Genomic DNA, 17,900 nt, shown 5'->3' on the forward strand with positions numbered 1-17,900 from the left:
AAAAATACTGGATCGATTTTAATCATGTTTTCATTGAGTGACATAGGCATATATATTTTATGCCCATGCAAAGTCGGAGCGGGCCGCTATGTTTTTATATACAACGTTCATATTTTTCTGTAGTGTATTTAATTTAGTATCAGCATTGCACCCGTGCGAAGCCGGGGCGGGTCGCTAGTACTATAATATAATCACTTTTGTGTCTATTTTGTCTACTTATTCTACATGAAAAACTAATCGGACCGGAAGGTGATTTTGCAGCGATCATATTAATGCAATGTTACCAGATTGCATTTATATAATTTAATTTGTCGTAGTGACCAAAATAATTCAAAATTCTGTTTCACACTTTAAAAATCATTAAGTTAAGTTTTCGGCTGTCTCAATAGTAGTACACGTATGGCAACTTGAATTTTCAATATTTATATACGAAAACAATTGAATGATTAATAACAATCAAAACAAAGGAGGCCTAACCGCAAATTTTATCATTAAAGAGTGTCATTAACAATGTATTATTAATATTGATATTACCTTTATGATACATAAAATGAGAAATAAATCATCAAAAAATAGATTCTGCTTGCCCAAAATAATTAAAATATCGTATCAGATTAAAGGTTCAAATGTGAACTGTCAAAAAGCTCTCTAGAATACCCTAGCATTTTTAAATTACATTATTTGAACGTCATTTTTCCGTCCAACACTTTGTTTATTGGTGAAATAAAATTTTATTTAGAGTAAAGTATATGCGTCTACATACAGATGAGCTATTGTCGTTATAATTTAATTAAAGATAATACACACTAATTTTATCTAAATGTTTACATAATGATAAGAAATATGTAACAATTCATAATAAGTCCTAACTATTGCGTTTTACATAATACTAAAAAGTAAATTTACCTGTAGGAGCCATCAGTTTATGGGCTACTTGTAGAGCCGCTCCCAAAGCACTGTTTCCATCAAATGTATTGGCGAACCGTTGTGGTAATAGATGCAATAAGTCTTCGACCATTTCCATCCGGTCTTTAAGGTTCACCAATAGATTGTCGGGTGTCGGCAGGAACACGTCATCGATATCCAGCACAGTCATTTCGTGGGGTTGATTCTGACCCTCGGCCAGGGAGAAGAAATGCAGACTAGAGTCATAAGCCAAAAACCCAATTTGCGTTCTGGCATCCCCTAAATTTATTTAAAAATTGTTATTCACGCGAATTTTCTTTACATGAGTAGTTGATTAGTTAGGTGCTGTTCATTTATTACATACGACGATTCTTAGCACTCTTTGATTATAGTACTTATTCTGATAATTGTATAACTTGCCAGTAGCATTTTCTTTAGACACTTGGTTTTTGTGTTAATTCATGTTGCATAACTTGAAAAAAATGTTTATAAAATATTAATATAACAAATTAGTTTTATTAATCGATAATATACTTAACATTATTTCAATCAATCAATTTTGTCTCTATTAATATACCTTAGAAAAAAATTTAAATTCAAATGTTCACATTAATCTGGTAGCAATGCGAGTCAAACTATCGAATTTACAAACGTTTCAATCTTCAATTATAAGGCCATCGGTTAGTACTTCTGACCACTTATTGAAATCCCATTCCCTTGCATAATAAATAAACAGCTCCCATAATGATGTAAACAATACCTGGCAAATGTTTTAGTTCCTCCAAAAGGATATTACACATAACATTCAAATAACAACTTTCCACAGCCAACCTGGAAATTATCGTATTAACAAAATAAGCTTCCAAACCATTTCGGTTAACTCACCTTGAGACATCCATCAAAAACAGGTAAACGGCAGGTTGAGGAGGTCTAAGCATGTATTCTGCAGGCGCGATGTATTCGATAGTACTACTTTTAATTTCAGGCCTGCGCGATGGGTCTCCGTACGTTTTACTAACTGGGTCATACTGAAATTCCTCTGGCAGTTCGTTTATCCTATAGCACAAATTACACTTCCATCTCTTAGAATCAACGAAATTCACGAAGGGATTGATGTAAGTTCTGCACGCCCGACATCTCACAATAATATTGCATTGAATCACTGGAAGATAGCTAAGGTCCTTGAATGGGTGTATCAACAAGCCTAGCGGTAATCGGGCCTTTTGCAGTAACGAAGCTGTTTCAGGAATTTTTGTCATTGTACAAGAGAATACGTCAGAATTGCAATTGGATTGGTTAAGGGTTTCTTGTCCTAAATTGACCTGCGGTGGCTGGAGTTTAGTAGGTGGTAAAATGTTTGGTATCTGTAGCAAGTCATGGCTTTGAGTGCCCCATAATCTGTTAAAGCCACTTTGTACAACAGGGGCAGTTTGACCATACTGATATGATTGATTCTGACCTTGTTGCTGTAAAGGCACATACTGCTGCTGCTGTTGCTGTTTAGGGGCAGGATATCTATTACCAGATATACCTGTTTTTAGATTAGTTTGATTTGGTGGAGGAATATTTGTAGGTCCGTTTATACTAGTGGGCACACCAAATGGGGGTTGATTGGCTGAAACAGGCTCATTTGAGAAATTAGTTGGTTTGCCATATGCAGGTTGAGATAGCCCTACAGGTGGCTGACCAAAGGCCCCTGGAACATTACCCACTGGCCCATTTTGTGGATAAGTAGAAGCAACAGTGCTAGGCAAGCCAGTATTGAATTGAGGTCTATTCTGCTCTAGTATTCCTATATTTTGAGCTTGATTAAGTGATGATGATATTGTCTGAGGGTATCTTGGTTTGACAGGTTTTCCAACATTTTGCATTGGTACTGATGCTGCCTGAGCATTATAAACTATAGTACCAGGCTGACTGTGAGGTGGTCCAGAAGGCTGAGGAAATTTAACTTGTGGTGGATAACGTGAATATGCAGCATTTAAATCTGGGCTTGTCAAACCTTTCGTTACTGTCACTGGTTGTAAATTAGCATTGGCATTTGTATTAATAGCTGAATTACCAGTTATAGCAGAATTTGACTGTGACCATACACCCGATGGCAATGATGGTGGTTGGTGATTAACACTTTGAAAGGGTATTTTCCCCTGATTGTTTTGATTGAAAATTGGCTGTGGTGGCAACTGGGGAAAATTGGATTGTGAAAAATTTTGTCCAGTAAAGTTAGGTCTTCCCATATTTGGAATTTGTGTTGATGAAACATTATTTATTTGTGAGCTATTATTGGATAAACTATTACTTGATAGACTCTGCTGGGTTGATTGAAAATTATTTTGTAAATTCAATGAATTTTCATTTTTAGAAACATGTATTTCCTGGGACCCACTCTGATCAAAATATTGACTGGTAGTACCACTAATAAATGGATTTGTTCCAAGACTTTGGCTATCACTTAGTGCTTTCGTTGAAGTATTTATAATATTACTTTGAGACAAAGTCACATTTTTATTAATCACATCAGATGGAACATTTGAAAGTGGTGGCACAGCATGTGAGTTTGGCACTACTGGTGTGGTATTTTCACTATGCACTAACTTTTTCAATCTATCTTCAGTTGGTGTAGGTAAAATAAGCTTATTAGGGCTTATATTAGGAGTATTCTGGTTTGATACAGTTAACTGGCCAACCTTCTGAGTAATTCCTGAAACTGCATTTCTTGTGGGTGGTAATTGATGTGCTGGTATATTAGCTCTCATAGGAGGCAACTGTGAAGCGGGTATATGACCAGCCCTGGGTACTGGTGATGACCCTCTTGAACCATCATTAGAATTTATGCCATTGAACTGATACTGTTGTTTAGTCTGTGGCATGGTCACCCCATTTGGCTCAGACATTTTTAGTCAGTTTTTGAACTAAAAAAGATGTATTATATTAATGACGCCTCGTAATTTCGATAATACAAGGATTGTTTTCAACCTTTGATCGAATTCGCTCCAATGAAAACAGTGTATCTTTCTTTCATATATAACCACCAACAATATTATAACATAATATAAATATATATTTCCTTACCTACATATAATAACACTAAATGCTGATATATTGCTAACAGTCCAACATATTAATCACTTTTCTCTAAGAAACAGAAAAGAAATAAATTGGTAAACGTCATTGTCATTCTTACGTGGCTGCTGATAACACCGCCATCTATTGAATATATTGTAAATTTGTTATTTCATATTGAAAATATATATATTCCTACTTAAAATGCAATTAGTAATAGGGTATTATTATTACTTATTAAGTCCTTAATGTTTTAAATAAAATTGAACAATCGAATACCCGCAATTTATGTATGATTTAAATTCTATTCACTGCTATTCGATTATGATAAAATATACCATATATAAATACAGTATTTGAGATTGACATATATTAGTTTGAAACATATATATTTTTACAATTATATATTACAATATAATATACAATACAAATAATATTACAATTCTATTATGTTGGAAATTTAAACACAAGCAACACGCAAAACACACATTATTTTGAAAAAATGCAGAATATTATATATTATTTTTTATACATATTATGTGAAACAAAAAATCTACGATTTAGAATGTAGAAAAATAATTCACCCTTTAAAAATGAAAACTAAGTGATATAATATTCAGAAGTGTGGAATAAATAATGTTTTAGGAGTGAAGAAAAATGATTAACAGATTAGAAATACACAAAAAATGTTCAACATACACTCAACAGGAGAAAAGTAATGAATCTAGCAGATATTAGGTACACTTTTTTATACTGGTATTCAAAAAGTAGAATAATGTAATATTTCCAAATAATAAACATAATACTTATTTTTTCACTTTATTCTTTATAGCATTACAGAATAACAATATACAAAAAGCCATTAACCCTGTTTAGGCTTCCCTTCAGTGCTATTATGTGGTAATACTTCATCATGACTTTCGTCAGTCTCCTCATCTTCATCTTCATCATCATCCCCATCACTTTCACCTTAAATAAATATAATTTTAACATGGATTTAATACTTAATAGGAAAGAAAATTTTTATTTACTTTCTTCTTCTTCTTCTGAATCACTATAATTATTTGAATAACTTTCATCTAAATTATAGCTACTGTATCCATCATATGTACCATAGCCATTGCTATCATCACCGTCATCATCATCATCATAATCATTATAAGTAGCTTGGCCTTGTCTGCCAAACTTATGACTCCTTGCTAAAAAAATATTAATATTATAAAATAATTCTTGCGAAGGGAAGAAAGCAAAACTTACTAGACATACTAAGATCCTTAGTTTGTGAAGTCTCATATCCACATTTTGGACATGGAATAGCTTTGTTTTTCTCATACTTAAAACCCTTTCTTCTAACGTGATCTTCACAATAACACGTTTTACATCTCAGACATGAATACTGGCCAAGCTTGTTGCAAGACTGACCTAAAATCAAGGCATATAATTTGTTGTGTCAATAGTAAAATTTTCATATTACATTTGTAATTTTCTGATTCAAGTACTTGACAAGAAGCTTGATGCTCAAATTGATCATCTTCACACAGGAATCTAAAAATATATCCATAATACTTTTAAAAATATATTAATATTGATAGATTACCCATCACAGAAAGAACATTTGAAAATTCTTCCTCCGTGATCCCAAACATTTCTCTCACATTCTAAACATATTGCATCTTGAAGTGGACAAGTACAAGCATGTGATTGAAGACACTTCCTACCATGACACACCCATGCTTCACAAAAATCACAAATGGCACCCTAGATACCAAAAGTAAAGGTTAAAAATGTTATGATATATCAATATATTTTTACATACCACCATGTTCATTCCTGTTGTAAATACTCCTGGATGTTTTACAACACAATCCCCAGTTTTTAACATACATTTTATTTTTCCACATTGGGCACATATTGGTAATCTTTGGACACTTTGACAGAAATAACAAAACGCTCTACTTTTTTGTTTCCTAAAAATATACGTTTTAAACTACATGTAGTGATATAAAGCAATTTTTTACTTGTGACATTTTTCACATTCCATAGTCACATTACATGGGTGCTGTGCTAGCTGAACATTTTCCTTAGCAGTTCGGATTTCTTTTTGCCTCAGTCGCTGCTTTTCAGCTTTTTTACGTTGTCCAGTTTTCTTTTTAGGCATTTTTTAATTCTTAATTAATCGTACTCTAAAGGTAAGGTTAAGTAATCAATCACTTTAAAAATGTCTACGTTTTGCTGACGAGTTAATTGTATTACCAACCCAAAATATTGAAATATAGTTTCTAATTTTTCTGAAATGTAATTTATCAATTCAATATATTTTTTGATACCTATATTTATTCATATTTTACAATTAGACATTCACACACACTCAGGTAATTATTTAGATTCGAAAAGATGATTTCTACATAACCTATATTTAGTTGACAATAAAGATGGCTGGTACTGGTCCCCAAGTAGCTCGAAGTCCTTTAGAATTATTAAATAATCAAGCGGCAGCTGAACCACCACTTTTGGTTAAGCATGCAGGACCTGTAATATTTAGTGTCGTTGGTTTTATAGCTGCCGCAGGGGCAAATTGGGCAACGAGAAGACCATTATTGAGCGGTAGGTTAATTCTTTCATTACGTAATTTTTATTTATATTTGATTATAATAACAAAAACATACTTGTAGGGTGTTTTTGGTATACATTTAGTCTTAAATTCGTTTTAGGTGTTCACAGATATGTTTTGATAGTTGGAGGTAGCATGGCTGCAGGAATATATGTTGAGAAAAAAAGAGCAGAACATTTAGCTACAAGAGATGCTATGTTTCGTCATTATATTGAATTGCATCCCGAAGATTTTCCTCCATATGGTAAGTTGATTTAATTAATTTAATTTAGTTCAATTCATAAAAATATAAATTGCAGAAAGGAAGCAGTTTAAAGATTTATTTCAGGAATGGATCCCAATCCGTTAATGATTTGTAAATTATCATCGTAAATTAATATAACATAGTGTATGCTTAGGACATATAATTTATTTAACCCCATATCCTATTATATAAATATACAGATGAGTTATGTTGAAGAAAACACAGTTATATCCTTTAAATTTTATTTGTGGGCTAAAAAGTAGAGTTGATTAAATTTCTAAAGGTATACACAATAATATAAAATAACATTATTAATTTTGTACATTCATTATTTGTAATGAGGACAACTTATCCACGAGTAATATTCAATATATATTTAACAGTAGTTAAAATTATTGTTACATTTGTAGACAAGCAAATTATGCAGATTTTTTCATCACTGGTATTAAAATAAGGGTTTTTACTACTGTCTACAACTAAATACATTAAACCAGTAAAATTTTAATTGACCTCTAAAACACTAATACAGCAACCTAATTAAAAGCCCTCATGTATTTCATTTAACAAATAAAATGGAAGAAGTCCTTTTTAAAATAATTTCATTTATAAAAATACTCATTTTCTAACAACTAGGAAATACAATAAATACATTAGTCACCCTTTATTGATCACAGACTACAATAATCTTTGTAAATTAATAAAGATCTAAAGTTAAAAATACTTTGATTATAAAAAAAATACACGAAAAGCAACTTATACTTAATACAAGCTTGTGATTTGTAATTCAATCTCGAAACAGCATTGAATAAATTAGATATTTCCAATTTCATTAAAAAAATCACTAGATGACTGGGGAGAAACAGATTTTCTTCTAATTTTCATTTTATTGTTTACAAAATTTCACATTCAATAGATATTTAATTGAGTTGTATTTAACTACTACATTCTTGTTCTGTAATCTTACATAGATCTTGAAAAAAAGTTCGTGACACTACTCGATAGATGGCGTCAGTTCAAAAATAATTAACCGGAAAATGTATGAGTGCCATGTAGCCCGAAACAGTGTATTTACATGTTAGACAGAAAAAAAAGAGCGTCTTCAGGGCTGGCACTACACTTGATGTTCTTTAAAAAATAAAACGTGCGTTTTTATGCGTTAAATGCCATGTTTCAACTTGGTTGAAGTTTTTTCGACAAATGTAGTATGTGTGTTGTGTCTTGACATGTGGTCGCCGAACGTAATATGTCAAAGGCTTTTATGTGTAATTATAGAAATTAGTGCGGTGCTATAGGTTTTTTTAAGTTTTCTAAGTTTTTTGCATTTGAAAATGAAGAAAAGTAATTGCTACATTATATATGACTGCAACGATATATTATAAGAACGGTCAAAATCATTGGCTTTCGTTCTAGTCATTTTGATTCAAAAAATTACCCAGACTTTGGTCGCCCAATAGCTGAAAACGCCCATGAAATTGTTGAAAAGGGCGAAGAAAATAAATATGTTAAGAGTGTGGATATTGGTATGGTATAGTTAGGCGTCAAAAATGGTTGTGCTACTTCCAGTTAGTCAGACAACTGATTAAAAAATGTGAGAGCTTCATATGGAAATTTTGAAGCATCCACTGCCATCATTCAGGTATAGAGCACCCTCTAATTATCTATGCCAAACTATCACAATTTTAAAACTTAATTCTTTACTGACGTCATAACATAAACATACCCAAAATATGACGAAACAGTATCATTCATTCTCTCACTATAAGAGAACATGTTGTATTTCCCTTAAAAAAGGATAACGCCACGAACTTTTTCCAGGAGATCAATGAGAAATAAGTGTGAACTCTCCAGTATTTGCGTCAAGTATATATAAATAAATCGAACAAAATCGCTTCGATGGCTCAATATAACAAAATTGGAAAACACTACCACAGAGACAGAGTTTTAAAATGGCACAAAATCTTGGACAATTCGCCAGGGGGATTAATGTGTTTACACGAAATTTAAGCAAGAATTCTATATAGATACACTAAACCGCATTTTAGTGTAATAGTTATAAGATATTTTTTAATTTTTTTTTCCAATATTATTGTACCACTTCATAGTTACATTTACAAATTTAATTTTATACAATAAATATTAATACCAAATATATAAAAATAAAATTAGTTTTTTTTCTCTATAAAATTTAATTATAACACTAATAGGGCTATAAATAGTTCTTATACGCCGTAAATTTTAATAGAGGGGGGTTACTTAGTTTCTATGTACCTATTACTAATGTTTAGACAACATTACAGGCGAATTCATAGTGAAATAACTCCGATTCTTGGTGGTAATTAAAGTAACAGAAATAGAATAAGAAATACGCCAATTGCCATTTTTCTGTGAATTACCCTGTATAATGAATTTTCGAAGTATATATAGATAGCTTTACTAAATAAACAATACCCACAATGAAAATGTGTACAAGCAATGTATTAAATTACTATTTTGATTCTATATTGAGAATAGGAGATTGCACTAGAGTGAGTCAGTGCTTGGTATTCATTGTTTGACAATATCAGATCTATTTAAACATTTCGGCTAGCAAGTAATCGAGAAACTACATATACACATGTCCAATTACATTTAATAATAAAGTGATTGTAATATTTAATCACTTTGTCTCTTAATTTCTGATCTTTTTTCAATAAAATCAAACAGCTGTACATATATAGTATTCGATAACAATTATTTTGATATATCTCTAAAAACAATACGGGATAATTGCAGACGTATTGAAGTTCCGAACAATGAACGCAGAGCGTGCGTCCTTTCAACGAGCAAGGAAAATAAATAAATAAAGTGCAAAAGATCGTTCTCGTTCATGCGATATTCTACAACAGAAATTATCAACAAACTTAACCTAGGCGATGTGATCGAATCACAAAACGGAATGTTAACACGGGTGTAAAACGGGGAATCAAATATCCTTTCAAACTTAATGCTCTTTATATATACATTTTATGGCGTAGAAACAGACAATACAACGGTATCAAGTTTTGAAGCATCATTCGCTTCTAAAACAAGAAAAGGTCTAATCATTGAAAGAAAACTAAAAAATTAAAAATAGTCGTTTTTTTGGCATGTATTAGTTAGTGGACCGTTCGTTTATTACGTAAGATTATTTTGGAGAGCCAAGGGGGATTGCAAAGTAGGATGGAGGAGTCTTGGCTCTTACAGACCACAGAGAAGAGAACAAAATGTACAATATGTTGGCTTGTTTTGGACATGCGCATTCCGATAAACCACGTCAAGTTACGTTTGTTATTTACTAATTTTATGGTGATGTATTTAGGGGCTTATTCATTTATTATGTTTGTCAAAATTTTATGGAATTCATAAAAACATAACTAAACATTAGTTTTTTTTTAGTTAGTTTAAGAAACTAAAACGACTGAATAAAAAATTGAGTTTATGAGTTAGGACACGCTGGTGGTGTGAATAAAGCAAATGCAAAGGAAATACATCAATAATATGTGAATGTACGTAACTGAATATACCGATGCTATTACTTCGATATGCACTTTATTTTGTTTTTTTTCCGCTTTCATTAATGTTTTCGATACCTCCATTTTATTTATCAAAGCTTTATATTATTTTCAGTTATTTAGTGAACAAAAAAATTATATTAATAAATTTGAGCAATTTAATAAATATAGTCTATTCAATAAAACAGTGAACTTACGTCATCTGAATTGTATGGCGTCAAAACGTCGCAATGTTGCCGCATAAATTTTAGCTCACTATGGCTTTGTCATATAACAAAATTCCAATTTAAATAAAATAATTAAACAAAAATAATGTAATAAAATATAATTTAGTTTAACATCATAATATATTTAATGCACATATTATCTCCTTCCTGTTCGAAGTAACTGAATAGAGACGCAATATGTTTCTGATTCTATCTAATTACTTCCGCATTTTCAATAAGAGTAATCACAAATATTCAGCAGATTTTAAATTTGTTAAAACAAGCAAAGAGCCAAAACGTTTGTCAACAACAATGTTTTGAAGAATTTTGCAGACGTTTGACAACCGGGCGAATTTTGTAGGCGGATAGGCTTATATGTTCCAATGTATCAGGTAGCATCGTATAATTTTTTAACAAGAATAAGATGAAAAAGTATGAACATGTAAATAACACACATAACCAAACTATATTGAAATGTTTAGTTTTTTTTAATGGGTCTGTGCTCAACCAGCCATAGTTCACTTCCCTGCAGTCTGGCTCTTATATAAGGTGTTAAAAATTGATTTACTAAGGCAAATAAATGTGTTTTAATTTGTTATACCTATTTTTTATTATATGTTTTATCTTAGGCAAGATGAATGATGGTCTTTTTGGGATAATTTTATTTTTTCTTACACGGGAAAAATGACTCAAAGGGAGTTCTCAAAAAATGTAAAAATGTCTTACATAATAAATGAACAGTCCTTGACGTACAGAGTAAAAGTTCCTTATTTACTGTTGCCTTGGGTCGTGGGCATTTTACCCATTTTATAACATTAAATTAAAACCTCTTTCTCGCATTCGGTAATTTATCGCTTCAACTTGTCATCAGTTGGAATAATTTTCATTGGTTAACACATATCTCTTTTGCTTTGTTTCCACTTTATAATATCCCTTAATAGGAAAACATTACGAGTTCCTGGAGAGAGTGTCAATGTTAATGAAGCAAGAGTACGATTCATAAAGATACCCGAGTGAGAAATAAGGACTTTCATAGTTTCAATTGTTCTTGATCCAGCAATTGTTATGAAGTGAACACTATAACCAGAAAGGGCTAATTAAATGGTCTAATAACAGCGAGATGGGAATGCGTGGTCACATATATGTTTTTAAAGAATCTGATAATGAACGTACAGATAGTGGATCTAAAGGATGGTTATTTTAGAAGGGCGCTTCAATAAATTCCAGGTACGACTTCCAGGAAGACGTCAACATAACAGGCATAATGATATCCCGAATAATTTTCAAACTAATCGTAAAACTGTGACGTAAAACGAATATAAATTCGAATAAATGTTTAGTAATGTTTTAAAAAAGCAATATTTCAGCTCGCTACTTCGCCTGATTGTATCGATTATATTCATATATGGAGAATACATAATAATATAGTGTTGAACATCCAATATGATGAATGTAATTACCAAAAATAAATTAATAAGAAAAAATAACCAGCAAACCCTAAGATTAGATGTATCAAAACTCCTATATACTTAACAGAAAAAGGATTAAAAGAAATGAGAGCAGGGATGGCTTAAGGTAGCACCACGAAGTTTTTTGCAGTGGACAAGAACTACGAAGCATCTATAGACTTCAGTCAGCTAGTGATATATTAATATACCTAACCAAATAATAGTTAATAAAATCATAAAAAAAACCCACCAGTCTCAAACTTAAATGGTATTCCTATACTATATTAAAAATAGTACCAAATATTTAGGTATGATATTAGACGTAAAACTGAAATGGAACCTCAAAAAAAGCACCTCAAAAAGAAAGCTGAGCTAAAAATGAAATGGAGAGGGATCCAAAATGTCAGCGAACAAATTTAATCAGCAACAAAGTGCCATATCGGTTATGGCATACATTTATGGAATAAAAAACGTCCAAACATTTCAGGACAAGCAAGCTATTACATATCATAATGTACCTTATATACATAATAAATTGCAGTTAAGACAAATTTTTACCAGAAGACCATGAAGCCCGGCTTCACCTTATTAAAAACTCCAAGGCTCCTGCAGTAAATTCAAAATTGTTAAAAATAAAGTAACAGTTAACATTCCCCAAGATGTTTATGCAGAATTAAACTTTACGGAACGAGAGATTAAGGAACTTCTACTATATCAGATTTTAACAGTGATGTTAAAAAAGACTCGAGGAACGATATCACTTGGTTAACGACAAACCAATTAAATTAACCATAATTAGATAATCGTCAAATAATTTTCGTAAAGTACATGCTTCAAAACTAGTTAACGTTTCGGATATAACAGCATATAAAGTTAAAACATAAAACTATTGTCTGTATCGTCTGAAACAAATTGCTTTAAAATCAAAAGCAATACTAAAATCGAGGTTTTCGACATAGCACAAACTACAAAATCATTCTGGACCTATTATACATAAGCACACAACTGTAACTTAACAGAAGAAACCCTTTAAGTCTTAGATTTCATATTCAGTTCTGATTTACATTGTAATACTAATACTGTTCTCAAGAAACAAAATCTACAACGAGGGTATCGGTGACAAGTCGGATAACTGTGATAACTTGATACATTTGTCTTTTGTATTCATTTCTATGCGTACAAGAGAAAGAGAGAGCTTAAAAATGTTAACGTTTAGTAATCTAAATCACAATCTATGTTTTCTTTTACAATTTGTCGTCTATAGAGGACATCGAATTTCGAAGCAGTACAAATATTTATTACAATGAATGTATTGCATCTTAAATCTTGCTTAATGCCCCTAGTATCTAAGTAAGTACTCATCTTAAAGCGTAGATATTGTTTTATATATTTATATATATATGTAACATTTATTATTCTCTACGGGTCCTTTTTGGTCGGACAGAGGTATCACTGCTATCTCCGCGTCCTTTTTTACCCACCTGCACCTAGCAAACAACAAATTAATGGCATAAAATAAATTGGGAAAACACTAGTCTAAGTGTTCACCTCCGAATAAGATTACCAACTGCTTTTTTTTCTAGAAAAATAACGTATAAAATTGTCTAAACATGAAGAAAAAAGTATATGGCAGGCATTTTTTAAATTGTATGCTTTTAAAACCTCTTCAGTATGTGCTTTTGATACCCACTAACAAGCTTGAGTGTGTGTTCAAAGTAAGAACAGTTTCAAAATTGTTCTTATTTTCAAAATGGAAATTCAAATAAATATATGAACCATTATTGAAAATATTCTCAGTTGTTTTTATCTGGAAATTCTTCATTATTATTAGTATCTATTTTTTGGACATACTACAATATCAGGGGTAACCGATGCAGCAGTATTAGAGGTACAGGGTGCTGGTAAGAAGTGGACTGGCCAAAACTAATTTGCCGAGATGTCTGTCGTCCAGGAAAAGGCTCCACATAATGTACCAACGAGACACCATGTTGAACAGAATGAAATTATCACTTTAATTGGCAAAATGCAAAATCGCAGTCGCTACTCTCCCCGAGCTATGCCAGGATTTGTTCAAAAGCAGTGTTCATTGATCTAACGATCACCCATGAAGTATTCACCTTGTTTTTTCCAGTGGTAGCCAGGTATCATTGAACTACTATTGTCACTGCTTCTTCTATCTACTACTGAGACCAGCTCTGATATGGTTAAAAATTACTTCTACAATCAGCTTCAAGAAGAATTTTAATTTCATTCTGTTCCTGCAACCGATCTATCTAATCTGATTGAAGATTTTAACGCATATACAGAAAAGTATTTCCGCGTCTAAATTATTGGAAAAACAAAAATTAGTGAAGTCAAAAATCAATGAAGACAGCAATTACGAAAGTTCCATTGACACGGAACAACACTCTCTGTAACTATTGTGGAGAAATCCAGCAGGCATTGATTCAACAATTGTGGATTGTGTCTTGTCGTGATTATGACGTCCACAACTTCGATGGGAGAAGTGAAAAAAGTTATGAAATCACTCGAAGCGTTTGCTGAATCCAAAACATTGAACTTGGATCGATATTGATATCGAGGAAACAGAAAAAAATCGAATATTTGATATTGTACTGACTGAAATATGTATAACAGCTTCATAGAAAATGCTGTTCTGGATATTTGCTGATAGTATAAGAATGAAAACGAGCAAAATTCGTTGATTTCAAACAAAAAAGGTTCTTCAACATCTTCGTTAAGTTGTAGAATACAGCCCTGTAAATACATGTCGTAGCCAGAGTTCAATTTTTTTCGTCATTGCCGTAAGAAGGTATCATTTTGTCATCGTGACGCAGAGTTAAGGATTGAATATTGTACTAGACAGTATTTAATATGACATTCGCCATGAAGAAACTCAGATGCTTTTTTTGTAGGGACTTGGGTTTGAGCTCTTTGGCCCTCTTCCCTGGCTCCGTTAGTATTAGCACACTTTCTTCTTAAGCAAAATTATAGAGCATATTTATGGAAAACGAAGTAGTATCCATAATTATAAAGTAGTTGGCCCTGGCTCTGAAGGAAGTTACAATTTGGAAATAGTTCAAACAAGTGTTAACATCAGTTTTTGATGCAAAAGGCATTTTGTTCGTATTTTATTATTTTTTGAACCAGTCGCATGTAAAAACTCGTGAGAAAAAAATTACTTCACAGAAAAAATTCAAGACTTTTTTCACACTTTTAGGCATACAAAATTAGCAAAATAAATCAAGCATTCCTCATATTTCTTTAAGCATTGCTAAAATATAGTTTTTACCTGTGATTGTGCAGTCAGATGCAAAGAAATAGCATGGGTATTTAGTTTTTCCGCCAGCAGAAGGTCCTTCAGCTCCTTCATCTTTTGACTATGCAATACAACGGTCGGTCTTTTTGTCCTCGATTCGTCATCATTCTGCTCCTCCTTTATCCTTAAATCTTCTGAAGCCTTTGACGTCCCTGGCTGACCGTTCTCCTTTTCCTCGCCTTCTTGTTTTTTCAGCGTCGCTATCGTATACTCGCCACCTACAATTACAAGTAAAAATACATTTCCAGCACTGGTAAACCGAAAATGGCGGAAAACCCAATTACAAACAAAACAGAAAACGAAAATGATTAAACATGTTAAAGTATTCATTACCCAATATTTCCTCTTTCACTTCATAAGTTAGATTTTCCAATTGAGATATTTGAAATCCTGCAAATATATCTCAATATAATAAGTGTAAATGCCATTAAAGTGAAAAAAACAACAAAAAACTGCAAACAACTGAAAACATCAACAAACGCAACCTGTCACTACAAAAACAAGACAAAAATTGACTGAAATAGTTTTAGCAACAATTACCCTCTATAGAAGCATCTGAATTCGGTTCTTCCCGTTCTATTTTAATTTTAATATCAGATAGTTGATGTTCTTGAGAACCTCCTGCAAAATGTTTACACAAACTGTTACAATACACACTAATTACAAGCCATAGCTAATTACCATACAAGTTTTTAAATGACCCTCTAAATATATATTAGATGATTTGGGAATAATACAAAGATAGTGAAACTTGCTCATTATCTAACAATAATTAAAATAAAATAAACATACCAACAAATGGGGAACCATCGCCCTGAAGCAAATACTCCGGATTTAATAATTTTTCCGAGCAAGCTGCTGTTAGAGCTTCAATTGTTGGATGAAAATTCGAAGTCGACTGGTCTTTTGATGACTTTGTTACTGTTGAGCTGTTTTCCTTTTCGTAGTTGTTATTGTTATTATTAAAATATGAACCATTCTTCTTTAGTACATTTTCTTCAGCATTGTCACAGACAATATCAACCTGAGCCCTTACATCCGAGTCAAATTTTGATATAGTATTAACAAGAGGTTTTGCCCATCCAATGTGAAGGACAGGAGTGGCACTGCCTTCCTCCCACTGGCATATGCCGTCATAAAATCTCAAAAGATTGGCAAAACATTGAGGTTTTTTCAATATAGTGTTAGCCTCAAATCCTGAGCTCTCCATTTTCATTATATAGGGTATTAATTCATTAGCTATTTCTAGAAATTCTTTATAAATTTCCTCATCATCTCTAGAATAATTGTATCTGAAAGTGGAATTTTTAATTGATAAAAAGATATGATTGTGTGATCAATATACTTACAATCTTATAACATCACTAGCATTTGCCCAACTTTCAAATGCCTCTTTGTACATTTTATTACGATAATAAAAGCCTCCTTGATAGGTATATGGATAAACATGTTGATTATTATAGTATTTTCTAGCTGATGTTATAGCTTCTTCAAATAAACTGTTACATGGTATATCATTTCTCTTGGGTGATATTTCCTCCAGATCTCCTAAATTTCCTAGAATCAATGCGATTGCAATACCAAAACAATATAATCATGAAATAGTTTTACCAATAGCCATGGGATATTTTTTCAAATGGCCTAAGTCATATAATAACCAAAGTAACTCTTGTTGCAGCATTGCTACCTCAGAAGCATCAACATTTGCATTTAATGATGGATTTATTGCAGATACCAATGCTGCTACTTCCATTTGTCTTGTACAAATCACAGGTTTGTTATTAACATAAAGCCATGAACGTGCTGAAACACCTTTCCCAATTTCTTGTCCTCTTTTATCCTCATTGCCTTTGCCATGCCAAGTAACTTCAGCATTCTCTAGATATTGAAATATCTTTTACATATTGGTACAAAATTGTAATAAAAAAATAATACCTGAACCATTTGGACCAAAAACTACCCAAGCATGGTCCTCTGATAATGCTAAATGAACATCATTGTAGCCCAACACCTGACAACCAGCTACAACAGCAAAGGCAACACCAAAACAATCTAGTTTACTTCCAGTGAGGTAGCTATAGAGACTTTGCAAATGAGCTCTGTCTTTGTAATAACTTCTGGTTAGGCTATTCCATATCACATCTGATACTTTCTTTACTAGTTCTCTGGTGGCATAACCTTTGGTCTTATTATTTTCTACTGAACTAGTAATGATTAAATGAAACTTTTTGTAGAGATTTTCCACGGTGTCTAATTCAAAACGGGGCAAAATGTTAGCTTCCGGCGAATCGGAAAGTTGGATTGCGTTCGACCGGCTTGTTAGTTGATTTTCGATCAAACCAGTCACTATTGACAAAAGGGCTAAATCAGGCTCGTTACATCCTTGCAATTGATTTGTAAATAATTTCACAACAGTGTTTATATTTTTTATGGGAAATAATGCCTTATCGATATCCCGAATAACCGCCATGTCGAACTTCGCATATTTTTGTTCTGCATCTGTCATAAAAATACCTGACAGATTTTAGCGTCATTAATACAGTAGGCAACTAAAATTACATAACGATTTTATA

General features: G+C 32.2%; 4 protein-coding genes across 12 annotated transcripts in view; 1 reads left to right on the top strand and 3 right to left on the bottom strand.

Moving 5' to 3' along the window:
* Sec24AB (Protein transport protein Sec24AB) overlaps nucleotides 1-17,900 on the bottom strand; it is a 160,618-nt gene that overhangs the window by 12,409 nt on the left and 130,309 nt on the right. Inside the window, exons 3-6 of the mRNA XM_076417176.1 lie at nucleotides 3,979-4,164; nucleotides 1,792-3,818; nucleotides 1,667-1,737; nucleotides 907-1,185 (exon numbers count right to left, since the gene is read on the bottom strand). Coding sequence (XP_076273291.1) covers nucleotides 907-1,185; nucleotides 1,667-1,737; nucleotides 1,792-3,800 — 2,359 coding nt within the window. The 5' untranslated portion in view covers nucleotides 3,801-3,818; nucleotides 3,979-4,164. The remainder of the gene's footprint in view (nucleotides 1-906; nucleotides 1,186-1,666; nucleotides 1,738-1,791; nucleotides 3,819-3,978; nucleotides 4,165-17,900) is intronic.
* ND-B14.5B (NADH dehydrogenase (ubiquinone) B14.5 B subunit) lies at nucleotides 4,581-6,977 on the top strand. 4 transcript variants are annotated; one of them, XM_076417270.1, is made up of 4 exons: nucleotides 4,581-4,707; nucleotides 6,390-6,573; nucleotides 6,681-6,824; nucleotides 6,880-6,977. In XM_076417270.1, the coding sequence occupies exons 2-4, from the start codon at nucleotides 6,402-6,404 to the stop codon at nucleotides 6,927-6,929; spliced, it is 366 nt and encodes a 121-aa protein (XP_076273385.1). In that variant the 5' UTR covers nucleotides 4,581-4,707; nucleotides 6,390-6,401; the 3' UTR covers nucleotides 6,930-6,977. The 4 variants fall into 4 exon arrangements, with proteins under 4 accessions (XP_076273385.1, XP_076273387.1, XP_076273386.1 ...); XM_076417272.1 differs by lacking the exon at nucleotides 4,581-4,707 and adding an exon at nucleotides 6,032-6,158 and having other exon boundaries at nucleotides 6,354-6,573; XM_076417271.1 differs by lacking the exon at nucleotides 4,581-4,707 and adding an exon at nucleotides 6,035-6,158.
* LOC143204586 (zinc finger protein 330 homolog) lies at nucleotides 4,773-6,127 on the bottom strand. The gene is made up of 7 exons (XM_076417252.1): nucleotides 5,988-6,127; nucleotides 5,786-5,936; nucleotides 5,567-5,727; nucleotides 5,444-5,514; nucleotides 5,227-5,391; nucleotides 5,001-5,168; nucleotides 4,773-4,938 (listed from the first exon to the last, which is right to left on the bottom strand). The coding sequence occupies exons 1-7, from the start codon at nucleotides 6,125-6,127 to the stop codon at nucleotides 4,832-4,834; spliced, it is 963 nt and encodes a 320-aa protein (XP_076273367.1). The 3' UTR covers nucleotides 4,773-4,831.
* Nucleotides 11,208-17,825, bottom strand: Mnn1 (Menin 1). 6 transcript variants are annotated; one of them, XM_076417204.1, is made up of 8 exons: nucleotides 17,263-17,821; nucleotides 16,939-17,205; nucleotides 16,677-16,884; nucleotides 16,120-16,619; nucleotides 15,868-15,948; nucleotides 15,661-15,717; nucleotides 15,301-15,545; nucleotides 11,208-13,495 (listed from the first exon to the last, which is right to left on the bottom strand). In XM_076417204.1, the coding sequence occupies exons 1-8, from the start codon at nucleotides 17,795-17,797 to the stop codon at nucleotides 13,421-13,423; spliced, it is 1,968 nt and encodes a 655-aa protein (XP_076273319.1). In that variant the 5' UTR covers nucleotides 17,798-17,821; the 3' UTR covers nucleotides 11,208-13,420. The 6 variants fall into 6 exon arrangements, with proteins under 6 accessions (XP_076273319.1, XP_076273323.1, XP_076273322.1 ...); XM_076417205.1 differs by having other exon boundaries at nucleotides 13,289-13,489; XM_076417208.1 differs by lacking the exon at nucleotides 15,868-15,948.

Source organism: Rhynchophorus ferrugineus, unplaced genomic scaffold (genome assembly GCF_030347505.1).
Source record: "Rhynchophorus ferrugineus isolate W39M unplaced genomic scaffold, kcgeb_rfMv2 rfM11, whole genome shotgun sequence".
Classification (NCBI taxonomy): domain Eukaryota; kingdom Metazoa; phylum Arthropoda; class Insecta; order Coleoptera; family Curculionidae; genus Rhynchophorus; species Rhynchophorus ferrugineus.